The sequence below is a fragment of the Crocodylus siamensis genome, chromosome 9 (genome assembly GCF_052110815.1).
Source record: "Crocodylus siamensis isolate JL-2025a chromosome 9, ASM5211081v1, whole genome shotgun sequence".
Classification (NCBI taxonomy): Eukaryota; Metazoa; Chordata; order Crocodylia; family Crocodylidae; genus Crocodylus; species Crocodylus siamensis.
The window spans coordinates 59991388-60019259 of record NC_143403.1 but is presented as its reverse complement, the minus strand read 5'-3'; the positions used below and the strand labels follow the sequence as shown (position 1 = coordinate 60019259).

General features: G+C 41.4%; 1 protein-coding gene across 3 annotated transcripts in view; it reads right to left on the bottom strand.

Annotated features, from left to right (window-relative positions):
- Positions 1-27872, bottom strand: part of SEPTIN2 (septin 2) — a 65529-nt gene that overhangs the window by 18829 nt on the left and 18828 nt on the right. For all 3 annotated transcript variants that reach the window (XM_090063016.1, XM_090063017.1, XM_090063018.1), the window contains exons 4-11: positions 27129-27215; positions 24701-24824; positions 14700-14834; positions 14108-14225; positions 7991-8092; positions 6941-7086; positions 4804-4887; positions 3684-3741 (exon numbers count right to left, since the gene is read on the bottom strand). In XM_090063016.1, the coding sequence (XP_089919142.1) occupies positions 3684-3741; positions 4804-4887; positions 6941-7086; positions 7991-8092; positions 14108-14225; positions 14700-14834; positions 24701-24824; positions 27129-27215 (854 nt within the window). The remainder of the gene's footprint in view (positions 1-3683; positions 3742-4803; positions 4888-6940; positions 7087-7990; positions 8093-14107; positions 14226-14699; positions 14835-24700; positions 24825-27128; positions 27216-27872) is intronic.

Below are 27872 nucleotides of genomic sequence, written 5' to 3'. Positions count from 1 at the left end.
CCAGTAATATCAGGACGTTCCCACGAAACTTGCTGTATTTGTTAAAAATACCTTCAATACCAGAGGTTATAACTAATCCAGTTAATTAAGGCCAAGAAAAAACAGTCTACTCAAAATTATTATATTGAAAAAAAAAAAAAAAAAAAGACACTTCCATCAAGAGAAATGCCAGCACTTACAAGACGCGGTGGCATTATAAACACTATATTTTACAAATCATTATGCTCAGTGACAGTACTTTATGAGCAAGTATTTCTCTTTTGAAACAACTACTAGAACATTGTATCTGTATGTTACATGGTTTCAAAAAGCAACTTTAAAGGAGGCAAAATATATACCTTTCTAGTCTCCACCAGACTGACACTGACGATTGTTTTTCTCCCTCCCCCTCGATTTTCTAAGAAAAATTTATCACGTTCTAAAGATTTTTTCACCAGTTTGATGCCCTTCCATTCTTAACAGCAGTCATGCTTGCCTTTTCACAGGAGTACTTTATTTAGCTACAGTTTCAACTAAGTATCTCCCCAAACACATGCAATAAAAACTAATTCTACTATATTTAAATATCCAGTACAGGGTTATCTAAGATACTTAATAAATGACAAGTAAACAGAGGACACTGCCCCCTTGTGGTTTATTCCTCACACTTCAACTATTACCTGGTTCCCTATTTACTGCAAGGGGGACAAACACAAGTGAGACAAGACCCACTGCCTAGAGAATAATGTCCAGGTATGCACCTTCATCACAGGCCGCTTGGTTTGCCACAGACTAGCACAATTTGGAGGCAATTAGTTTACACACCTGCATAGCACCTTTCCTCCTAAAGTCCAGGAAAGCGTTTGCAAAAAGTGCTGTCTGCCTTTTGATACATGGAGAAACTGAAGCAGAGGAAAGGGACATAGTTGTGGAACTGGGGTTAGAACCCACGTACCCTGATGCCATAGTGACTTCACAGCCTAACAGTCCCACTCAAGTGCCTCAGATTTTAAGTTTTATTCTTTTAGCTTTTCAATGAGAAAAAATGTCCTTACAAACAAGTTTGATGCAAGAGGATATGTTTTTACTAGACAAATTACTGGGACTGTTTATAGCAAAACGTCACAATAACCTACACTGCAATAGATTTACAAGAGTATAAATGACCACTACTTTCTTTTTTCCACTCCTCTGATTCATAAAACCAGGCTGTGTTATACTTGCAGATCAACAGAAAAAAAAAATTCACCCCACTATCTGTAGAAAGGCCAAATTAAATCTCCACAAGACCATTTTTGACATGTAATTTGGTTGAAGAATCCATGTTAGAGATTAATGATTCCACCTGGCCGAGGGCCACGTCCTTTGATATAATAAAGAATCATTATTTAGCAGAAGCGATGCCTTGATAATGATGGCCTTGGCGCCAAGCCAAACTTTCATTCCCTTTGAGGTTATGTAAACCTCACAAAACTGTACTAGAACTTCAAGCACCGTTACCGATGGGAATGCAAGGCAGAAGGGGAAATGGATGTTTGTTTTCTCAGCAAAGGCCAAAGAATGTAAGCCCATTTCCTCTGCGCCTCTTTCCTCCCCAACCTATACCTTACAGATTGCCTTGGAGATGAAGAGATTCCATGCCAGCTTATCCCAAAATAACTCAAAAAAGCCTCTCAATCTCTTAAAGGACAGCAGACATTGAAAGTTTAAATCTATGTTTTTTTCAAGTTTCAGCTTAATCTTCTGAACTTTAACAGCAGTTGTTTAGGGTTGGCTAGTCCCACAGGGAACATAGAGACATTGTCCCTCAAGAAGTTTAAGTCTTGATCGCTCTGACCACATATATTTACATCTGTATATATTCACATTTTATATTTAAAACAAGGAGAAATACTAATCACTAAGCATCTCTCTGTCCGTCTCTGTTATCAGAATAGTCCATGTAACAACAACAAAAAGTTTCCAAATAATGCTTCTGAAACTTTTCAAAGCAGCAAGTGATGCTGCTCTGTTGTTTTTCAGTCTGAATACAGTGCCTTTACTGATTTCCAATTTGTGGGTACAATACTCTGAGTATTTCAGCACCACCACACAGTTCCATCAGCGTGAGTGCTAATGTTGCCAGAACACAAGCTTGCAGTGCTGTTTTTAGCACCATAAGAGTTACAGTAAAAGAAACATTGCCATCTCATCTCCCATAGTAAAACAGTGAGGAATTTTTCAAACAAAAGTGTGCCAACAAGGCAGTTAGCAGGAGCTGACCATTTTTATTACGTGTGCTAGAAGAAGAGAGGGAATTCAGGAGATAATAATGTAAGGTTCCTCTTATAGTACACCTGAAATACTATCACATAGAGATGCTTTCTTTCATAAGACTGTTAGGGCCAGTTTAAGCTCTGCCACCTTTTAATCATGCCCTTCCTCCATTCATTAACTGTGACCTAGAGATAAGCTGTGTTAAAGTAAAAGAGGGGGTAAAAAGACTAACGATCAATGATGTAGCATACTGTATATACATACTGTAGACCTTCAACCTAAACATGGTTCCAACAGCATGTAGAATTAAACAAAGTTCTGAGTTAGTGCTACATCTGCATGCTGGAAATATCTGATCTAACAAACATCAGTTTGATACCAAGCCAAGAACTACTGATGTTGCATTTGTCATTTTCTAACATGACAAATACAAAAAAAAAATGGAAAAATAAATCTATCCGCAATAAGCTTAAAGTGCGTGTGTGTGTGTGGGATGGTGGGGGGAGCAAGAGTTAGTGCTCATGGAAAAATTAAGAGATTGGACAGACAGACAACAGGACACGAACTCATCCTGCTGTGCTAAGATAAATCAGGCAAGTCACAGTCTCTCCACTATTAAATGATTTTTGCACTTTACCAATTACTTCAAGACTAATTTAAAGATTTAAGATACAATAATGTGCTTCTACACTATACAAAGAAGTGTAAGGACAAGCTCATTCTCAGGGTGTTTATACTGAATCACATATGCTGCGATAGCATAATGAAACATACAGTATTGCTCAATTACATCAAAGAAGCAGTTTTACCTTTGACCTACCTTTCACGAGGTGTTGCTTGAAAGGAATAACCAATCTAAGACATGTAAGCAGGTCTGAATGTTCCAGCAAAAAGTACATGCCATATATTTAAAGAGAATTAGCACCAAGGTGCAAAATATGGGTCTATAACCTATTTTAGAAGTTACATTGTTCTCTTATTGTAAGCTGCTTTGAGTCTTTGTTGGGAAGAGCAGCATACAATTCAAATAAATATATACATAAACCAAGTAAATGTAAACACTGTACGCACAAAATACTATTAAGTTTGTACAGACAACTAACTGCATACAAGACTTAAGTCCCTGTTCTCCAAAACTAAAACTTTAGACAACCTGTTACCCAAGACAGTCAAGTGGACTAGAACATAGAAATCAAAGCTCGGAAAATAAAACATGGAAATTATTCAGAAGACAACCAGAACACTTCTGTCAAGGGATTTTTCATGGTCTCTTGAACACAGGAATCTCTACTTTAATACAACCTTCTCTTATAGCACAGGAAACAATTCAATATGAGACTTCATTATAAGAGCTACTTGGATCACCCAAAAATTGAATACCACACTTGTTTAAATTTAAGTTTTGTAACAAAGCAAAAGAAAAAAAGCATGTCAGAATGTTGCCTTACCTCAGCTTCTTTCTGTTGGAGGATTCTGTCTTTGTCTACAACTTCTTCTTCAACAGGCCTAGCAGGCATAAATACATATTGAATGGTGTAAGGAAACAGACGGCACAGTCTCAGACTAGATTCAAATCTCATACTTTTGACAATATAGACAGAAGAAAAATGAGTGCTCTCTCACACTGGAGGAAGACATACTGATTTAAAAAACTATAGCAAACAATATATAATACTCTGTAGTGCAAGTTTTTGTCACTTATCTTCTCATTTTTCTTCTCTAGTTTCACACAAAAGTGCAGGAAGCATCTCAGGTCTTATTCTGTCATTTACTGTAAATTGAAAAATTTCCACCTTCTACCACCACAGACACAGAACAAGTTTATCAACTAGTTGCTGTGAGGGTTATTTCTGCTCTCCTTGAAACTTAAAATATTTCTGTGAATATTAAACATTTTAACGTTGAGTGGGGAAAGACACAAGCTGCCATCAGGAAGGATGCGACATTAGCAGATGCGTTCCTCACACAAGAAACTAAGCCTGGCAAGGGCACAAAAATGCATGGTGAATGAGGACAGTAGGTCTAATTATAGAATGCCAATGTAACACCAGCAGTTTGGAACAAAAACCAAATACACGGAGCCTGTCCAAACTAGCTGGGTATGCCTGAATACCCAGTCACCGAACAAGACAAAGTCAAATCAAAATAAAAGTGCCAGCCTCGCACTAAGAAGAGAAGTAGCTTTGACCCTAATCCCCTGAGGCTAAGCCTCAGTTAAAATAATAAACTTGGAGCAACTGAGTATTTTTCTCAGTCTGCTATTAGAGAAAAATATAACATTTGCAATTTCCCTGCTACTTCATGTATTTTAAACTTCTAAATTCATGAGGGAAGGATGAAGGAGAGGATATGAAAACAGGACCCAACAAGACAGCAATCTGTACATGGTATTACCTACTTACTCTTCCATCTGAAATAATGCCTATTAAAACCATTTCTAGATAAAGACTTTGATGGTGCACTTCAGAAGAAAGGAGCCAGGAAAGAACTTCAGGGAAAGACAATCCACCCCACAGCACATGTGCAAAAGGATAAACAGAAGCACAGCTCCAAGGAGCTCATACTCACTTGCCAGTGCGTTTTAGTCTCTCCGAACGGAAATTCTCATAGTGCAAATCCTGGGTCACTTCCTGCAGGTCCTGCATGTGCGTTCTACAATAGGGAAATTGGTTCATGTTTTACATGTCTTCCAAAGGCACAATCACCTGTTTAAATGCACTGTTTCTAGAACACAAGTGCTGTGTATACTTAGGACTCAATCTGTAAGCAGTAACAAATTATTTGGCTGAAGGACATAATGTTTATCTGAACAGTGGCAACAAGTCCACCCCTCCCTTCTTGAAAATGATCTTCAAAGCCAACTTGATTCTGCTGTATTGCTATGTATTGTTATTCTCAACTTCAGAGGAGATGTTTGCAGCAGTCTTCAAATTGTAGTCATGTTTGCCTTTCCATTATGCTTGGTAATCAAAAGCAATGTCATGAGCTAAGTGCTCAAAGGGGATCTCCTTCCCCAGTGCCACAGCCTTCTGATATGAAAAACCTTTCAATTCGTAGAGGGACGCACATCAAGGGTGACCAGCAGAGGGTGATCTCTGTCTAAGAGAGTCTTGTTAAAATGCCAGAAATCTATAATGAAATTAAGTTTCCAGTAACAAAGTTACCATAAACATGTTCACTTCAAAAAATGTGTCTCACCGCCAAATTATTCATACAGTGTATATTAATAAATCAGGTTTATTGCACTTAAGTGGCACTTTCTACATTATCAGTAGGTAAGAACTAATCTATCTTAACTTCTGTTTTAGAGCACTTTAGAAGTATAAACCAGCAGAACAAATTCCTTCAAGCCTCGCTGCTGCAATTCTACTCATTAAAAATCCCTCTACTTACTTGTCGCACAACAATCACAATCTGCCACCCATATGATCAGAGACTTGCAAGGCAAACCATACGAGAAGAGGCTGAGAGACCCGGGCCTCTTCAGCCTAAAAAAAATTAAAAGGTTAAGAGGGCACTTGGTGACAGCTTAGCACTACATCAGGGGAATACATCAAGGGCTTGGTGAACAACTGTTCACCAGGGTATCCTTGGGGAAAACTACGAGCAATGGCCACAAACTCCTGGAAGACCACTTTAGGCTCAACTCTAGGAAAAACAACTTCACAGTCAGGGCGTCCAGGACTGTGGAATAAACTCCCACCCAAGATGATGCAATCACCTACCCTGGATATCTTCAAGAGGAGACTGGATGGTCACCTCACTGGGGACACCTGACCCCGGTTGTCTTTCCTGCCTTGTGCAGGGGGACTGGACCCAATCATCTTGTGAGGTCCCTTCCACCCCCTAACTATCTATGAACATGTAAAGATAAATTTGTACATGTGTACAGCACATAAAAACATGCATAAAGCTTTCAGGTGTGCATGCGCATGGAAGCAGAGAGTGGCTCCAAAAGTATTCCAAGGAATCTCTGAGGATACTGAAGTGCTTAGGAACATCTTAAAACAGGCCTGAACTGGACAGCTAGGTATGAAGCAAAATGGAAACAATGATGGCTTCAGTCATCATAAACTCTACAGTATATTACAAGACTTCTAGACCTGTAAAAACTGTTTCTTTATACTCATTTATTTTACTAGTAGCTTACTTAGGTGCAAGCAAGAAGGTTATTAATATATTCAGGTTGACATAAAGCATATCTTCCAAAATCACCACCACATGCGATTCATCAGAAAAAAATCACTATGTAGTTAAATATACAAGCTGTATATTTGTACAATAAAAGCTGTGATAACTGCCATTTTATTACCCAGAATACTCTATTATCTGGCATGCACATAAAGTATTTCTTGAGCAGTGCCGCGGGAGGAAAGGCAGTTTGTACACAGTGGCAGTTGCCACTGCCATCTACCACCCCGCATCACTGCATTAATTCCAATAACCAGAATTTTTAGATGACTGGCACCCTCCTTATCCCACTCATGCCAGACAGCAAAGCTTTCACTGTACATCACTTCACTTGCTAAGAACCAAAAAACTCCAGAAAGTAAAATCAATACGGCTAGAAAGATGTGTTCTGTACACAGAAACAAAAACATCCACAAATGAAATAAGGACACTTGGCCGGAAAGGTACAAAAGTGAGGTATTTTTCAAAAAAGCAAAGTCTTCTCATCAAAGATTCAGTACTTGCTTTTACTCACACTAGCATTGTACGCAATTTAAGGAAGTCATTGTGCTCTGGATTCTCAACTTCAACCACTCCCCAAGGGTACAGACGACCTCTGATTTTTTTCCCTTTCACCTCAATCAGTTGGTTGGACCCAATAACAGCAAAGGGAATGCTAGCCTAGGTAAGACAACAGAACAAAAGTAATTTATTTCTGTAGTGTTATAATCTAGAACACATTTCAGTAGAAAACAGAAGAGAAAAAAAAATTCTCAGATCAACTGGACTAAAAAACCCTTTCCAGAAATGAAAAGTGTAATTTTTAATCTGTACACAGAAGCTTCCTAATATTAATACTTGTAATCTTATTGTAATCAGTTATCTTAACACCTGAAAAAGACAGACAAATTAGTGCTTTCATTTCTTGTTATGGTGGGTTTTTTGGGCGGGGAAGAAGGGTTTAGAAGCTTTTTGCTTATGTTCAAGCACAGTTTATATTTCAGATGACAGGCCACAGTCCTAAACAAAAAGAGGAAGATGTATTTTAGATGCTGATAATAGTGATGGCTACAGATGCACACAATTTAAGGTATGTTATCAAGAGTCTGCAGTATAGATGTATTAGAGCATGAGCAGGAGTGACCGATTTAAATTGAAAACATCTTCCCTCTCCCTGAACCAGATGAGTAATGAAGTGGCCCAATACATAATAGTTCTTTACCTCTCTCTTCTCTGATCTCATTTCAAACACAGATTAACTCAGAAAGAGAAGAAAAATAACTAACTGCAGCTCCTAACAGACATCTGATTACTTTTAAGAGTCAACCTAGCACAACTGGACATCACAATTTGAAACTGGTTTCAGAAAGCATGTGCAAAACCAAATCAAAGTGTCCTACCAAGTACACCTGGAAACAGGTAATACTTCATGCTTACCTTAAATAACCCAGTGATAACCTTAAATATTTCCCAAATAAATTGTGATTGAACACAACAGCTGCAAGAATAATGTAGCTTTATAAAAAGTCGTTACAACAAAGTGATAATTCTTTCATTAAAAAACAAACCAAACAAACAAGCTCACCTTCAGAACCCTGGTCTGCTCTTTGAACTCCTCATCTTCATCAGAGTCTGCATCTGGCAGCTGGTAAATCCTAATGCCATGCTCAGAAATCTCATCCAAAACCTGAAGGTTTTTTTGAGGAAGGAGAAGGACAACAATGATGGTTCTTATTTGGCTATAGACCTACAATAGCTTTTAAGTAAATGAATCTCTTAAACAGGTCTGCCATCCAAATCCTCTTTACCCTTTACCCTGCGGTGAGAAAATTTCCAATATGCTTCCTACTCTAAGGAGCTTGACAAAGCAATAGAGGAAGTTATTAACATAAATTAAATGTGCTTACCTTTTGGTTATGTGTATTACCTACAGAATATCTAAAATTCTTCAGCTTCACTTGGAACCTGCCTTTACCCCTACTTTAAATCAGTATTTTCCTATTTCTAAGCAGCAATGGAAGCTACTTGAACGTTCAGTCCATAAATATCCTAGGAAGCACAGCTCAAAAGAAAAAAAAAAAGTGTTGCTTTACAAAACTGTATGATTTGAGATACAGATGACTAAAATTAAAGTGGAAAATAATGATGATGTCCTAATATGCCTTGAGGAGACCTCCCATAAACTTTGTAGGAGTTCAATTACTTATCCAACAAAGTTATATCTTGAAAGCATTGTCAGGCTTTGTTAATTTGTATAAACTGACCAAAAGAGAACCTAGGAGACATACTCACTGAAAGGCATGTTAAAAAGCTGCAAACTTTTGTGAAACTAATTTCCCCTAAACTATTAACAATTGAAAAAGGCAGGGGCTGCTAATTAACAAGTGATTAAAAATGAATGATGGCTCTCCATCTTTGCTCTCATTACTTAAGAACAATGCTTAGAATGTCAAAGCACACAACATGATCGTCTTACTGCACTAGGTATCACACTGGTACCTAGATAATGTGAAGCAGCTAGCTCACATTTAAACTTAATTAAGTAGCCTTATTATTCCACATCTAGTACTTTAGATGGTAGCAGTTCACTGAAGTCAAATTTTTAAGAGGTACCATTCTACTATTACCAGCCCTTTACTCAAGGAACTCAAAGACTATATAACATGCACTTGGTGTATATTACCAGTGAAGATGCAACATCTCACTTGTTACGGATGTTAATCTCACTACTAACTAGACAGTTATGCAGCACACAGTACTTTACATAGATTAAAAGCAAGACACAGCACTTGCAGTCAAAAACAGACATGGACTTGAAAGACAAAGAACAAAAGTATAAAAGCAACAGGCAGGAGCTAAAAATAATTTAAGTTATATACCAAGTATATCATTACCATGGCTGGAACTTTTAAGACTAGATAAAGGCAGGGGTAAAGAGCTCATGAAGAGACAAGTGGTGAAAACACGGAAAAGCTATAGCTTTTGAGAAGAGATTTAATTACAATATCAAAAAAAAAGCCAGCAGTCAGAAGTGTGCCTTTGTTTATGAATTTTATATATTATTTATGCAAAAAACAAAGGCTTAGTTCAAGTTTTATGTAACCTACTCTACAACTGTAACCAAGGTCCCATTTAAAAAAGAGATATTATTCAAAATCCTCTACAAGAGAAAAATGTCTGCACACAATTCTCTTTATTGTAACTAATATCTGGGATTAACATAAAAACTAATCTGGACTTCTGTATACATTCTTTCCCTAATGAAAATCACTGCAGGGGTAAGTAGCTAGCTTAACTCTAAGACCTCTGGCAGTTTCAAAAGGTGGTACTATTTAATTTTCCCTACAAAACAAAAGAGAAATTTCCATCATCACCCAAAGAAAATGAATTCCCCTCCACAACACTGATAAGATTTTGTTTAGGTAAAAATAAAAAGTGACTGGACTGAGTCTCACAGAAAAAACTAATAAGAATATCCTGGGGAAAAATCAGCGCTCCATTATATTGGGGATGCTCAGAATAATTCCAGAATTGTAGCTGATGGCACTTCGGCTGAATATACACTAGCAACACTAGTGCCCGTCTCAAACAGCAGAGCAACTGCAGTGGCTTAAGCCCTACACAGACAGAGCTCCGATATCTCCAATATAACAAAAGCAGGCTTCTTATGACAGCAGTAAAAATGTTCAAGTCTGTGCATAAAATACTTATAGCATTTTGAGCACCGGTATGACTGCAGCTAACAAGTACTAAGTTGGATAATGCAGATCCAACTACTGAACAAGATAACTTACTATAGTCTGTAGTAACATGGGGTTTCCTTGATTCCGGTTATAACAGTAGCCAGTAAATCCTACTAGAGGAAAAATCACTTTGGTTAACAACCATCTAACTAATGCTTAAGCAACTCCTAGACCATTTGTTAATATGGGGGCAAAGAGATTCATGAATATTTTAGAAGTCTCCGAGGAGCTCTCTGCCCCTGTAGTGTAAACATCTGTTTTCCCAGGTACACTACACTGCATCTGAAGCCACAGAAACTCCAGCAGGCTTACAGGGAGATCCCTAGACTCTCAATTTTTCAATTTTAATTAAAAAAAAAAATGCCAAATAAGCTACAGCCCAGATATTTAAAAAATATGGATGTTTAAAGGCTTGCATATTGGTACCTTTCAAGCTTATTAAATTTATTTTTATTAGATAAGAGGATTTTAAGTAAGCTTCTGTTTTAAAAATAATTTTTCAACATTCAAATCCACAATACTATGGTAGCTAAGATTTCAACAGGACAAAAAATTAGCCCCATCTAAACCAAAGCAAAATATTTAACGCTAGGTAACTGATTCTATCCCAAAGACACTTAAGTCTGTACAAGTTGGTAATATTTTGCTGAATGGAAGACAACGCCTTATTGGAATTTATGCTGTCACCACAAGAGAGGGACATGCACAGCTGGCACAGGTGAGGCAAGGCTGCAGTGTGTGTGCCTCTGAAGTGGATGCACGGAGCAAGAAAGAACATTTAACCTGACTGAGATCTTAAAGATAAAAATGCAACTGAAACAATAACGGGAAAGCCAACAACAAGGGGTGCAAGAATAATATATTACAGCTGTTAAGCTTAGTGCTTTCCTGAAAGGAAAAAGAATTGCAATAAAAACAAACTGTATTTTATGGTCTTAACAATGAAGCAGCATTTTTCTTCTCCAAATCTCAATTTTATTGGCCTCAGAGGGTTTTGTGTTCCTAAAGATTAGGCTTCCCATGGGAAATTTAAAAAAAAGCAAAATATTAGTTCCCTTTTCATGAAGTCATTCTTCTGAGCAAGTTTCCTCAGAAGCTTTGCATGGCACAGCTTGTGAAACTGCCTTGCAGTCCTTCCCACTCAGGAGTTTTAAAAAATAACTTTGAATTCCACCAAGACAAAACAGGAATTACTCCAAGCCGGGTTTCCTTCACATGTACCGCAACTGATCTTTCTGCTTAATCCAAAAAGCAAAACAAAAACATTCTACCTTAGATTGATCGCCAAGTGGCAGAAACATCTAAAAAAATATAAAAACTTCAAGCCCTGCCAGCACAGGCAGATTTTGATTCTTATTCCTGATTAGAGATTTTGTAACCGAGATGTTTTGAGTTAGAACAATATACAGTAGCTAGACTTTCAAAGGTTTGGAACTACATTATACATTTTAGCAAGTTAAACCATTTGTGCTGACCTCTTCCCAAAGGCCAAAAATAATTAAGACCGAAATGTTTACTTGTTTCTTAACCACTCCCACCCAGGCAAAAGTACAGATGCCAACTTATGTTTCTATGGTGAGGCAACACATGCATTTAATAATGTAGTATACTTCTGCACGAATCAAACTTGTTCCGTAAGATTTGTTTGTTAAAATGACATACCACTATAAAAAGCAGAGAACAAAGAAATTCTTGATTGTCTCTATTCCTTAAGCTTTTTGCGTATTTTAGGGATCTTTCCAATCTAAAAACAGATGCCCTGGGAGTATACACTTTTACACAAATGTGTATACATGACTATTAATTACAACAAAATGTATGAGCTGTAAGAATACTACTAGGCAGTGTGTTCCAAGGCATGATTTATAAGGATTGCTTTTAAAGGCACTTTGTTCCAGGATACATTGGATGGCTTTTGAGGAGTTAAAACTAAACAGTGTCATGAAAATGACCAAAAAGCAAGCTAACCTATTTAACGACTTTTTTGCCTCCATTATCCTGAGCAGGGTACCAGATCAGTCCCCCCACAGGACCCCCCTTAGACCCCAGGGGAGGAGCACCTAGGCCAAGGGTCAGGGAGGATCTAGTCAGGGAACGTCTGGAGGGACTGGATGTATTTAAATCAGCTGCTCCGGACGATCTCCACCCCCGAGTGCTGAGGGAATTGGCTGAGGTCATTGCAGGACCCCTGGCACGGCTGTACGAGCACTCGTGGTGCTCTGGTGTGGTGCCAGAGGACTGGAAGAGGGCCAATGTGGTTCCCACCTTCAAAAAAGGGAGGAAGGAGGACCCGGGGAACTACAGGCCAGTTAGTCTTACCTCAATCCTGGGCAAGCTTTTTGAGACAATTATTCTGGCGCATGCCCACGAGGGGCCAGTGGGGGAGATCACACGTAGGGGCAACCAACACCGATTCATTAGAGGCAGGTCCTGTCAGACCAACCTGGTGGCCTTCTACGACCAGGACACCAAATCCTTAGACGCAGGGGTAGCAGTGGACATCGTCTTCCTGGACTTTCAGAAGGCCTTCAACACTGTCTCTCACCCCGTTCTCATTAAGAAACTGGGGGACTGTGGTGTCGACACCCACAGTCAGATGGGTCGCCAACTGGCTGGAGGGCCGCACCCAGAGAGTGGTGGTGAATGGGTCTTATTCGACCTGGAAGGATGTGGGCGGGGGGATTCCGCAGGGCTCGGTCCTCGGGCCCGCGCTGTTCAACACCTTCATCAGCGACTTGGACGAGGGGGTAAAAAGCACCCTGTTCACATCTGCTGATGACACTAAGATGTGGGGGGATGTGAGCAGGCTAGAAGGGAGGAATAGGCTACAATTGGACCTAGACAGGTTACAGGGGCGGGTGGACGAGAATAGGATGGGATTCAACACTGACAAGTGCAAGGTGCTGCACCTGGGGAGGAAGAACCGCACCATACCTACAGGCTAGGCAGAAAAGGAACTTGGAGTTATAACTGATGCCAAGATGAACATGGGCCGGCAGTGTGGGGATGCAGTCAGGAAGACCAACCGCACCTTGGCATGCATCCACAGATGCATCTCGAGCAGGTCCAAGGAGGTGATCCTCCCCCTCTACGCGGCACTGGTCAGGCCGCAGCTGGAATGCTGCATCCAGTTCTGGGCGCCGCACTTCAGGAGGGATGTGGACGACATGGAGAGGGTCCAGAGGAGGGCCACTCACATGGTCAGGAGGCAGCAGGGCAGGCCCTACAAGGAGAGGCTACTGGACCTGAACCTGTTCAGCCTCCACAAGAGAAGGCTGAGGGGGATCTAGTGGCCTGTTACAAACTAGTCAGAGGGGACCAGCAGGCATTGGGGGAGTCCCAGTCCCCCCTGAGCACTACCAGAAGCAACTAGGAATAACGGTCACAAGCTGGCAGAGGGTAGATTCAGACTAGACATCAGGAGGCGCTACTTCATGGTCAGGGCGGCTAGGATCTAGAACCAACTTCCAAGCAAAGTGGTGCTGGCTTCTATTCTGGGGGTCTTTAAGAGGAGGCTAGATGAACACCTTGCTGGGGTCATTTGAGCCCAGTACTCTTTCCTGCCATGGCAGGGGGTTGGACTTGATGATCTGCTCAGGTACCTTCCGACCCTAGAAACTATGAAGATTTAACCAAAGTCTTTTGTGGAATAATAATCTTGCAGCTCCAATTCAAGACCAGGAACTCATGAAAATTCAACTGTTCCCCGAATTGTGACTTGTACCAACCCAGCCATTTTTAAAGGACAGGGGAAGATCTTCTGCTGGTGTAATTTGATGAAGCACCATGGATTTTTCATCGGATTTTCCTAATTTATATGCACAGAGGACCTGGGCGTACATTAGAAATACTGTACATCTTGGCTAAGCGTGTTTATCTACTTTTAGCCTTAATTTTATTTTTATTTGGCATGAGAGCTGTGCTGAGCCACTTGTCTGATGCCTGAACATTAAACTTACTCTTCTCTTCAGTCTCTCTCTCTCCTTCAGCGTCAGAGTGTCAGCCTTGGCAATCACAGGTACAATGTTGACCTTTCCATGAAGAGCTTTCATGAACTCGACATCTAAAGGCTTCAGCCTACAAACAGAAAAGCACAATTACACTAAATCTAAGGTACTATTGAATTAAACAGACAGGTTAGTGGCACACATCAGTGTTTACTGCACTAACAATAAAGAAAGATACCCTGAATTAAGGACTACCGTGTAAATACTCTGTGCAATAAAATTAAATTACTTGGAGCACTCCTTTATTGGGTTGCTCATTTAAGAGCTGAATTGTAATCAAGCTTTCATCTACATTCTACTATTTTTTGTGCTGCTGGGCAATAAACAATTTAATATCTACTCTTTTATAACAATATAAAAATCCTACTGGAATGAGGACAAAGAAAAAGGCAGTTATTAATCCCAAAGACTTTTTTAATTGTGTTGGCAGACTGACAATTTAGGGAAGTAACCCCATCAAAATGAAGGTTAGTCTCCAATTCAAGGAAGTTACCAAACTCATGCTTCAGATAAAACACTGTAAAATACAAATCGACGTTCTTACCCATGTCCAAAAGGAGATATGAAGTAAAAACAGCAGTGGACTCTGTTGTCTATGATGTGGCGCCTGTTCAGACCACTTTCATCATGAAGGTATCTTTCAAATTGATTGTCAATATACTGGATGATTGTTTTGAAGCTGTGAGATGAAACAGAGGCATTTTAAATATGTTGGGGGTTTTTTCTATTTAATAATTTCTGATAAAAAAGGAAAAAAAGAAAAGAAGGAACATATGATCCGATTACATTTTTCACAAAGAAAATTCAGTTTCCAAATAGTCTATCTGCCACTGACAATAAGAACAATAAAATAAAGATAAAAACTGAACAGGGTGCAATATGCAGTCTCCCCCATAATGTCCAATTGTGTCTGGCACAACTTTAAATTAACTTTTATTGGGTAAAAAGTTCAACTGCAAGTTCAGAGAAACAAACTCAATGGCAAGACGACACAAAGACAGGAACATAGGGTTCGAGATCTTTGTTTTTTCTTAAACCAGCTGACAAATGACATATCCAGGATATCCTCTTGATTTACAGTTTGACAACTCTGACCTCAAAACCAGGGTTACCTACAAAAATTCTGATATTTTAGTCTATCTGAATACAGTCTAAATATATTTTGAAAGCCATGTGCTAAAACATCAAGTGATTTATTAAGCTATTTTTTGCTACATACAGAATCTTCTTTTGTTGGCAAAGAAAAATCATTGTACTTAGTACACAGCAGTTGCACATACGCACTGAAAGGAAGTAATGAAATATAAAGTTATGTTGCAGGCAAGCACTGATACACACATACACTGGTTACTAAAAAGAGAAAATGAAAGGGTTGGGGTTTTTTAAATACCAAAAAGATTGGTTTTTCTGGCACCCCAAAGGTTAGTAGAGGTCTCACAAAACAAGACTCTTTCCTGCTCTAGAGTATTTACAATGTAAATAATGAAGGAGGAGAAAAAGGCAAGGGAACCTACAGAATATATACGCAAGAGTAGGCAGATATTCGTGCGCTATATGCTCATCTTAAAAAACAAAACAAAACAAAAAACACGTACCATTACCTTTTTTTCTGCTGAGATAAAGATTACAATACCACCACAGTGGTGCTCTTTTCAATTTCCCTATAACCAAAGCCAGTGCTACAGAAGTATGAGAGTCATCTGGGTGTTTGTCTTAAACAGGAACAGCATTAAAAAGATTGTAACAAATATCCAGGTATGAAGTCGGAAGATGATGTCTAGCCTTAGGTCTGGAAATATCATCATAACGCCATCTGATATTAGGACCTGAGTCAGAATCCCAAGGACAGATTTCCCATTAAGGGAGTTTCCTCTCTCCCCGCTCCATCATGTTTTTACACACATGGAAATGGAATTGAGGAAAGTTTATGCTTTTTAGTTTCATACGGATCCATTTAACCTGCCATGCAACAGGCATTTCTTGCATGCATTACAGACATTTCTTATTATTTTTTACCTTAGGAATTTAAGTATTTTACTTAAGTGAAAGCAGAAGAATAGCCTATCAATTTATTTATTTATTTTTTAAATACAAGGACTTTGGATGACACAGAAGAAGCTGGTATATTCAAAGAGCATCCACCTGCAAAACTATACTTCCTTCATGTCAAAGAGTATTAATAACTGAATTAACTTGAATGTCTGCTTGGTGCATCTTTAGTATCATGACAATTATAAGCCTTATGATCATAAAGACACTGGAAAGCAGAAAAATGTCTTTAAAATAAGTTTGAAAAGTTCTTGCAAAACTTTGTCGTCTTGGCAAAACTTGTTTAAAAAAGCAGCAGCTGCAGCACATATGTTGATATGTTGAAAAAAGGCTAGACAGTAGGAAGAAAGGACTAAACGGATATTTATAGCATGCTATATTTTACCTGACTCCTGAATTCTTTTCACACATGAAAGGAAAGAATGACCCACCTCCCTTTTGATAGGCCCACTTGATCTCCCACTAAAACCAGCTGCTTTTCTTCTGCTACTTATTTTTCTACTACCCCTGGGAATTTCTTTCACCCCCTCTGATAACTTTTCTTTATTATTCTGTACCTAACTTGTTGTGATCAGACCTGCTGAAGAATGTCTTGCACTGGAAAGCTTGTCTAACTCTATCCCAGCTACACAGTTGGGCCAATATAAAAGATATCACCCTAAGAAATCCTTGCCTTCCTAATAAATTTTATGTTCTTGTTTATCTCTAGACAGCTTATTTATGATGAAAGGTAATGAGACTGAAGAGACATGAATACAGGTTTCCCTCAACTTATGCAGGTTCTGTATATGCAAGTTTGCTCTTGCGCAACAACCCTTTTTATAATCAAAATTTGTTATACGCAAAAGTAAATTCACTCTCATGCGACTGGCATAGGTGCCCCCCCTGCAAGCAGGAGCTGCTGGGCTGCACCGTGCCCCAAACCTCCCGAGGCTTCGCACTCACCCCAGCTCCTGGGCTGTCGTGCCATGCTGCAGGCAGGTGGTGCTGGCTACTCCCAGGTCTGCTGCAGCAGGAGCTGGGGTGAGCAGGGACAAGAGGAGCCCCAGGGGCTCAGGGCACAGTGCAGTCCAGCAACCGCAGGCAGCTGGCATCAGCTGCTCCTGGGGCCGCTGCAGCAGGGGCTGGGGTGAATGAGGAGAAGCGGAGGCCCAGGGCTGCAGCAGGAAGCAGTGGAGGGAACCGTCAGTGGGTGCAGGGTATGGGACAGGAGAGCACAGCTCTTGCTGCTACACACACCCCTGGAAGGCTACGGGCTGGGGGGCTGTAATGTGCTCTTCCTGGGGGGCATGTGCCCCCAGATCTGCACATGGAGTGAGAGTAAGCTGCCGCTGAAGGCTGGGGCCAGCGACAGCACCAGGCTCTTCCCAGCACTCGGCAGTGGCGCTGGAAGGGCAGGTTGGGGGGAGCTGCAGCAAGTTTTGGGGTGGCAGCAGCCCCCCCTCCCAGCACTGCTGCCCACCCTTAGCACCAGGAAGAGCCCAGTGCCACCTGCTCTTGCCTCACACAGATCTGGGGGCATGCGCCCCCCCCACCAGGAAGAGCCCAGCACAGCCCCCCAACCCCCCCAGGGTGCATATTACAGCAAGAGCCACACCCCTCAGTCCCACACCCCGCACCCACTGACAGTTCCCTCCACTTTGCTCCTTGCTGCAACTCTGGAAGCAGCCAACAGGCTGCACTGCACCCATCCCCCAGCCTTTCCCCTAGTCTAAGCCTTCCTCCCTTCCTCCTTTACTGCCATGGGACCATATCCCTATTTCTTACATCAGAAACTGGGTTCCCTTTATGCAAACTCAATTTATGTGCAGATTTCCAGGAATGCATGTACTGCATAAATTGAGGGAAACCTGTATTAGAACAGAAACCAAGTACAAACAGTGGAAAAAGCAACACTTACAAATCTGTCTGGCAACATAATTAGTTTACGTGCAGTTTTCTAGTACTAACCGCTATAGTTTTTTCTATAAATGTAGCACTAGTGTCCTGTACCTTCTGACTTCTGGGAAACACCTGGCTTTACCCCCCAGGGTTCTTGTTACTTAGAAGACAGCATATCCTGTACTATACAGTGAACAGCGTGACTATTTCACTTAAATAGTTCATTGGGGAAAAATGACAAATATTCCCAAGCTGCCAAAAAACACAAATCCAACCTAACAAAAGCCAGGAATAACAAAAAGTAACAGTTATCAGTAACCGAGTGTTGTATTTAAGAGTATTGTGTCACACTGCAACCAAGATGAAACAAAATATATGGACAGTATCTAACAACCAAATTTGTTAGCAGTAAAGTTGTCAGTAGTCCCTCTCATGACTGCTTCCTGCAACAAAGGGTGTATTTAGTAAGTGTGAAAACCACAGAGCACCCTTCTAGGTACAAAAATCTCAGTGTAAAATCCTTGTTCTCACTTCACACCAAAGACATAAGAGTTGCACACAAAACTGATATTAAAGGAATGCCAGCACTGCAAAGCTGGCTCTCTTAAATCTGGCATCTGCTAACTTTCAACTGCCTGTCACTTCCTAGGTTTGGGGGGGGGAGAGGTGTTAAAGAAAGCTAGCTAAAAGCTAACTACTTCACAATATCGTATGGACAATACATGGATCAACAGCAGGGTTGGAACTTTTACACACCCATCGCTCAAGCTAATGCTGCTGCTGGTTGCAGTAATAAGCTGCAATATCCCATGAGGACCGGCAACTAGAGAGGGTGGGATAAATATATTGCCAGCAAATTCAACAAACATTTGTACATTACAGAAAAGGAAATCCATAACTTGGATTGGAACCCATCTCTCATAATCACAGACTTTTCTTCTCTTCTAGCTCCTCTTCCCTAGGTCATCTCCCTTTCTCTCTTGGGCTCCTCGTCCAAATCCTTCCCTTCCTTCCCTCACCAGCATCTTTTACCCCGACTCTTATTTTCTGTTCCCTTGCAAGACAATGGAGTTTTTCAGAAATTTATGATCTGGCCATCTGGGGGCTTTTTTCACTGAACTGTAACAGCTAAGATCCCTAACAAATAGATAACATTCTTGCTGAATTTTAAGTCCCTGATTAAAACCATGTAAGCACCCGGACGTCAAGACAAAGGTGGTTAATTAAAAGTAAAAAATCCTCTCTTCAGAAGATCCTTTCTTCAGAGACTTTTAATATTTAAGATGAATGCAAACATCTGACCTTGAACAGTGGTTAGGGGGCTGGGGCAAATGACTTGAGAGGCTGAGGGAACTAGGCTTATTTAGTCTGGAGAAGAAACAACTGAGGAGGTATTTAAAATAGCTGCCTTCAACTACCTGAAGGGGGGCTCCAAAGCGGATGATGGAGCTAAACTGTTCCCAGTGGTGGCAGATGGCAGAACAAGAAGCAATGATCTCAAGTTGCAGCAAGGGAAGTTTAGGCTAGATATTAGGAAAAACTCTCTCATTAGGAGGGTACTGAAGCAATGGAACAGGTTACCCAGAGAAGTTGTAGAATCTCCATCCTTTGAGGTTTTTAAGACCCGGCCAGACAAAGCCTTGGCTGGGATGATGTAGTTGGGGATGAACCTGCTTTTAGCAGGTTAGATTAGATGACCTCCTGAGATCCCTTCCAACCCTAACTTTCTAGGATTCTATGATTTCAGAGCAAAAGGTCAAAGTTATCATTAACTAATAACAGGTCCTTTTAAGAGAAATGGTAGGCAATGCTGCTGGTACCACCTAAAATGATTTACAAAAAGTAGCATCAGTCACTACAACCAATGCAAATGGAAAAGGAAGCTGTACAGATAATTACAAAACAAACCAATGATAAAAATTAAGATAAGCAAGAGACAGACAGACAATACCCATCTCTTCTTATAGATGTTTAAAATGCTCTCTATAACACATTATTGTGTAAAGTCCAGAAACAGCTCTATAAAAAGGAAAGAATACATCCTCCCTAATTTATTTCCTCCCCTCCCACCCCAAAGCTGCTGTCCTTTCTTGGTCAAAGGCCATTGCTGACAGCCTTCTCCCAACTCATACAAATTGTTATTGCTCCTTTCAGGATGGCAAGCCAGTCAATGAACAGAAGGACAGAAAACAACAAGTAGGTACATAGGATGCCTATGCGGAAAGTATTTAAAGACTGTTAGAGAGTTAGCATTAGTCTTTTGGACGTGGTTTCCTGACATTTTGCTACCTTCTACCACCTTCCACAGAAGCATATAACACTATACCCACAGTAAATTATAATACCATCAGAAAAAAAATGACAGAGTGACTTATGCTAATTCAGAAGCAAGTGCTTTCACAAACCTAATTCCAGATCAGCACCATCTGCTGGTAATTCCTTACAGCAGCAAATTGTACTTGAGGAAGAAGCAATGAGGATAAGCAGTGAGAGAAAGTAATCAAGTTAAAAGCTCGTGCTCAGTGCTACTAGCACAGTCAATGGGAGCTACTGCTGTCACAGGCTATCGCCTTTGGATGATAAAGGTAATTAACTTCTCTGCTACCCCTCTCCACAGCTGCCCTAGGACCCCCCTACACATGCAGGTAAAGGTACAATGGGTTCTAATCCACAGACTCGCACATGCATGGCAGGAAGTGTGATTGTGGGATCATGCATTAGATCCCACTGCACCTTACCCTTGATGTAGAGGGAGCCCAATCCCAGGTTTCCCCAGCACTGGCAAGAAGCAAGCTCCCATAACGGGAAGATGCAGATGCTGCAATCTCCCAGTTTCAAAGGTGCTCAAAACCCCTAGGGCTGGGAAATCACAGCCATGCCCCGCAACTGTCAGGACCAGGCTGGGTCCCAGTACCAGGAGACCCACAGCTGGGACCCAGCATCTGCAGCTGTGGTACTCCCCACCCTGGCAGCGACAGGGCACTGCCAGGACCTAGAGTCCGCAGCTATGGGACTTCCAGCCCCAGCTGGGCATGGTGGACCCCTGCAGTTTGGAGCTCGGTCAGGTGACAGGACTCCCAACCACGGGAGAGACAAGCAAATTACAGCTGGGTACCAACCAGCTATATAAAGTTACACCTCAAAAAATGTATAACTTGGTAGCTGGTTGGACCTTTTTATGGATATTGGTACTTTGCATATGTAACCAGTATCAGTTAATTGTGCAATAAACCAGCTAATTGCACAATACCTGTAATGTGAAGACGGCGCCTTAGCAAAAGCTCTGTAAAAGCCAGGAGACAGACACCGTGTTGTAAATCACCTTTACGGTTACACACCAAACTTTATGGACAGGAATAGTGCATGCACTACACTGTATAATGTATATTGCTTTCCTGTGTTTTGTGCACTATCATTTGTAATCCTTTTCAAATTAAAAATAAATAAATAAAAATCTATGGTCTTTACTATAGACTGGAGGAAAGAGGGACAGGAGAAGAAACTAAAAGTGTGTGTTACACCATATTGAAGGAAAATGGTTTGGTTTCTATTGTGTACTTCAAACTGTCCTGAGAACTGGTACCAAAAGCCTAGTACAGAATTCTCTGCTACGTTATTCAGACATGTCTGAATCACCATGGAACCACCTTGCTTGGCAAGCCGCTCCAGAAAGGGGAAAACACGTAGGCCTCTACGAAATATCTTTACAGAATAAACAAAGGGCATTATAACACAATCAACAGGAAGGTCTTAATGTAACACAATACGCTGGCTTAGGAGGTTTTAACTGCAACGGAAGTCACCAGTACTGAAAGCGAGCAAGAGCATACTGCAGACCAGAAAGATACCTTACGGTTAATCTGATGTCACAATTAATTTTAATTAGTTTAACATCACCCGGTGAACATAAGGAAGCTGAAAACACAATTCCCCACTATGCTTTCAACTTTTCAACCAATGTATTCCACATTCATTTCAGAAAGCTGGTAAAAGAAGTAAACTGCCTCCATTTTATAATCATCTTGCAAAGCACTGCACAGAAAGAAAGGAAAACTAAACACAGCAACCAACTGTATTCTTCATTATGGTCTAAATTTTGTTCAATGAAAATACAATGCGAAAAGCAGTCTTAGGTGTAGGAATTGTATAAACTGTTCGCCGTTTCCCCAAATTTTCTTTTTGTTTGTTTGCATATCTGGCATAAACTAGAATGAATACGTCTTCTATTTATTTTGCTTCTATTTATTTTATTTTGCCAGCTCCAGCTCCAACATAGAGCACATGGCAGTGGGAACCCTGACCCCAACCCAGAAGAGAGCAACAGCAGGGCCAGTAGAGACAGTAGATCTGTGGCAACAAGGGCAGGCAAAGCAACTGGATCTGTATCAGCTGTCACTCACCCTCCTACCACCCATCACCACATCTACCAGGGCCCAAGGGACCCAGATTCTGTAACAGGCCACTGTCACCCCAGCCACACACTCCATTTTTCAGGTGGTGGATAGAGAAGCTCGGCAGGCCAGGTCCAGCCTGAATGCTATATATTCAGCACCTCTGTTCTTAGGTATTTGTCTTGCTCTATTTTAAGAGCAAACATTTCAATAAAAATGGAGCATATTTTGCTCAGCTATTCATCAGATGTTTTTAAATTTTCATACTAATGCTTTTAAAGTTTAGCCACTGACTGAATTGGAAACATTAATAATCTAGGCTCCCTAATTAGCACTGCCTTTACATTGTATCTTCATTTACAATCCACTTACCTCAGGGCCAATTTTCCTAATTTAATTAACAGCACACACAAGAACTTGAATAATGTCTATGTACAATTTATAAACTCCAGTTTGGCTTTATGAACCATCCAATTTGTATACCTTGTAGCTATCATTTACTTACCTTGCAATCCTTAGACTACATAGTAAAGCAGAGGGATGATGCACTAGTGCAATGCCTATAATTAAGTCGATCATTTAAGACTGTTAGATCTGGCAAGGCAAAATGAATCAGCAACTAATTTAGATAAAACCAGTTTTCACTAACTTCTCTGCAAAGAAAGTTTGGAGAAATGAAAGTCCCCTGGGAGAGGAAATAGAGAAATAAGTGCTGGGGCCTTTTAAAGCACAGAAACTGGATGGGCCAGAGACACAAAGGAGGGTTTGGAGCAGAAATGAGCAACAAAATGCAGCAGGCTTTTGGTGACAGGGGGAGAAACAAGCCAACAGATCAGCTAAAAGGGGAAGCAGCTGACTATAAAGGTCAGAAAGACTCCATATGTTGGAGGAAAAGTCACGAGCTTCAGGAAAAGGATCCTGAACAGCCCAGACCACTTTGACCAAGGCCCCAAATATACTCAAAAGCAGGAAGGAAACTGAGGCTGGCAATGGTAAATGAGTTTCTTATAATTTACCTAGGACTGTATATTTCCTGTGCCATCTAAAGTAAACAGGAATTGTATTAGAAATCTCATTTACAAAGACTCACTAGTCCCATTCACTAGCCTCAAGGCATAGACAGTGAGACTGCAGGGCCTCAGCTGTCAGAAGTGACAGAAGAGAATCTGTATCCCAAGAATGTCTCCAAACCCACAGGCAGTGCTTAGACTTGGCTGAGACACAGCATGGCTTAAAGCCAATGATCCAACATATGGGGGCCCTAAAACAGCAGCCTGGCAAGTGTTCGGAATAGACAGGTTTGACAAGGCTTTGACATACAGAAATAAGCAGTTTTGACTACGAAAACAAGCATCACTAGCAACTAGTAATGTACGTAGAAAAACTTATGTCCCATCAAAAGAGCGACAAGCAAGATATTCTAGAGGGAGGGAGTTATATGCAAGCAGATATAGCTGGCTGCACATAATTCCAGCTCACTGCAGTTAAACTACATCAGAGAAGAATTTGGTCAATACTTCTTTTTTTTAATCTATGACAAGGAATTTTTGCAGTTAGGATAGGAAATAAAAGGTTTTATGGTTGTGATGAATATTATATTCCATTTTAGTTTGTACATGCACCCCACACTCTCAAAGTTATTTGGGTAAATAAAATTACAAAACAAAACAAAAAAAAGCAACACTAGGCCAAATATCAATTTTAAATGATCTCTACCTGATGTCTAAAGCTCCCTTCTGTCACCTCTCCTTGTGCAGAGTCCTCAAATCTCCCCTGACAACTCCACACTTGTCAACTTCCTTCTTTTAGCAGTTATGACTACTGCCCTCTGCCCCTGCCATTCCCACACCATTCAGGTTTTGTACTCAACAAAGCAGAGAAGAAAGTCACTATGAAAAAGCAGAAAAAGCATGAGAGCTTTAGTCACTATAGTGTTTTCTTTCCAAACAAAAATGGACAGGGCTAAGAAGACAGGCTACTGTAATCTCAAGATAACAAATACATTACTATAAAAAAAAACAAACCAAAAAAACCATGAAGTGGTTGCTTCCCTTTTGGATGTCACAACATAAAAGAACAATACGAGCTGTTCTCAAAAAACCACTCCCAGCCGCTGAATCGCCAAGGTACATATAAAAAGGACAGATAAACATATTCAGCTTGTCTCTTTAGGCACACACTAACACGTTTAGCCAGTAAAGATGGCGGTTAAAAACAGACATACCAGTCTTGACTGTTAATGGCATCTCCATATCCTGGTGTATCGACTACTGTTAAACGGAGTTTTACTCCTCGCTCCTCTATTTCTACTGTAGAAGCTTCAATTTGAACTGTTCGCTCTATTTTCTCTATCAAAAAAATAATATTTCACATGTTAATATTTCCCTTGCCTGGGCCTGTGGCTGTCCATATATTGGATGATGGGGAAGCAAAAGAGATATTTAAAGTCTGCCGTGAGCTCTGCAAAACAGCATCCCTCAGAAAAAAAAAAGACAAATAAACTAATAAAAGTGCAAACAAGCCTTCCAATTAACTGCTCTACCCAAGAGTATAATGAGCTCAGAAACCCTGATTCATCATTGAGGCAGATGCTATGATGCTCGTTTTTTAATCACATATTTTTACAACATCTGGAAGGTGTGCCAGCTCTTTAGACAGGTCGGTCTTTGTTCCAAAAAGTATATAATCTAGATTTAGATACAACAGTTAGGATGGACAAGTGGTAGAAGTGGGGGCTGCAATGAAAATCACAAGGTCAATTTAGCTGTCTGGACATCTTAAGGTTTCTTTAGTATAACAACACTTATTGGAGAAAACAATAGAAGGAAATTTCATGTAAAGGATACAAACAAGAAAAAAGTGGCCTATACAACTTTGCCCGGAACAGATCTTTGATCCACAGGTGGCATGGGCAGAAAAAAAAAAAAAGAAGAAGAAGAAGAAGAAACAAAAGGCGCTTCAAGGCCAAAAATCACTGTCTCAGGCTAAGTATAGAGGCTCAAAAAGCCCAAGGTTTTTCTAAGCTGCATAGCTTGAACCAATAACAAACTGAACTGACATGCAGTGTTTGGGTGGCCAAGACAGGCAGAAGCCACCCACCGCAGCCTGGCCAGCAGGACTCCAGTTGGCTCAGCCCTGCCCCACCAGCCTCACACCTGTGAGAGGGGGTGGGGGAACTCACACACTCGGCCTGGCACAAGCCCCCCCAGTCAGAAGCTGCCCAGCAAGGAGGAAAGACCCCAATGGGGGGGGGGTTCACTCCCCCATAGCCCAGTTCATCAGGCTGCCCCCACCTGTTAGAGATGGAGGTCAGGCACAGCCCCGCCCCCACCACTCTGGCAGGCTCTGGCCAGTGTGGAGAGGGAGCTTTTCACTCCCCTGCAGCCTGGCTCAACAGGCTGGGATCAGCTGAGCCCTGCCCCCTCACCAGCCCTCCACCTTCAAGAGGAGAGGAGAAACGCACCAGGCCGGCCCTACACTGGACACCCCAGCCAGGGTCTGCCTGTGCTGAGCTGGGATCAGATCGGCCCTGCCTGTAAGAGGAGCAGGGTGCAGAGGCAAGGGCACCAGCCCAGCCAGACACTGCCTGCCCCCAGCCAGACCAGCTCAGCCCTGCCACCTCCCCAGAACAGGGTGGAGCTGATCCCCATCTAGCTCATCAGGCTACAAGGGTATGAAAAGCTCCTGGTGGCATTTCCCACTCACCCCAGACAAACCCCAGCTGGGCTGGTGCATCTGCCCCCCACGCTTCTCAGATGGGGGCTGGAGAGGGGGCAGGGCTGAGGTGATCCCAGCCAGAAAACCAGGCTCCAGGGGTTGCCCACCTCCTGGGCAAACCACAGCCGGGGGAGGGGGCAGTGATGGGCCAAGCCAATTCATTCCCCTCTTACTCTACCTCTCCTATTGGAGGTGAGGGGGAAGAGAACGGGACGGGGTTGGGCTGCAGGAGGAACAAAAAACCCCTGCTGGGGGCTTTCCCCCTGTGCTGGGCGAACCCCAGCTGGCAGGGAAGAGGGGAGCACCAGGACCAGGCCAGTGTGGTTTGCCACCCTGCCCCCTCTCACAGACTGGGGAGGTGGGGCTGAGCTAATGCCAAACACACTTGCCCAGCTGCTGTAGAAGCAAAAAGCCCCCTCTGCTGGGGCTTTCCTTCCCCTTGTCCTGTATAGATAGAGGACTAGGGGTCCATTCCCTTGCTGGGCTGACAGGTGCTGGCAGGGAACAGAGGCTTTAGTCCCTTAGCTCTGCAATAGCTGGGGGAAAAGGTCAGCCCTGCCCTACTGGAGCAGACAGCACAGCCCAGGGCTGCAAACCATTCTGGGATGCTGGGGAGTTAAAATGAACTGGGAAGGGGTCTGGGACAGAAGTTCCATAAACTGGTTTGACCCAAGTCAGTTATGTCTGATAACTACATCCAACCAGGTTTATCTTAAACCGGTTTCAGCCATTTTGAAAGTGGTTTATGTGCACTGAACTTCTGTTCTGTTACAGGTTTAAACCAGTTTCAGATCACTTAAACTGGTTTATGTGCAACTTCTGTCCCTAGCCTAAATGGTGGAACAGTGACAGGAAGAATATGAAAGTTAATAAAGCTGGAATGGGTGTGCCTCAGTGAATTATCACAAGGAGTAAGAGAACACAATCATATTTACCTGCAGCTCCTGGAATATAACGTTCTGGATAAAGATCAGTCAGGAATAAACTGTTAATTAAGGTAGATTTTCCCAAGCCAGATTCACCTGCAAACCAAAATTCAGGTAAGGAAATGTATTCATTTATCCTTTTCCCCCTTGCCCCAATCCTTCTTTAAGCAACTCATCTACTACATGGAGTAAAAAATAGTTTGGTCACTGATGGTCCACCTTAGCTTTTAAGATAAAGACATCAAATATTCAGCCCAACAATGCTAAGAAAAACAGGAAAAACAAGCCTTTGATGTTTGCATAAATATACCGCATGAAACTGCTAAATTTAATCAAATAGATTACACGATGTAAGCTAAAAGGTCATATACAGCATGTCTTTACCAACAGAAATAATGTAAAATAAAGGCTACCTATACATATGCTCAGAGGTGGGGATGGTGGGGACGGGTATTTTAATTAGAGTGGTTCCTGGACAGGCATTCTAAATTAAAACAGCTTAGTGTCACCTGTATTAAGCTCCCTGCATTTCAAAATAGCTGCAGGGGCACTTTAACTAAAGCTCATTTAACAAGGGTTAGTTAAAGTGCCCCTGCAGCCATTTTGAAATGTGGGGGGCTTAACACACACGATGCTGAGACGACACTAGAACGTTCTAATTGGAAGGTGCTGGAGCATGTCTACAGGCAGTCAAAATGACCAAGTTTTGAATAAAGGGGAAAGGTTTGCAGCCATGTTAAATTAAAAGAAACC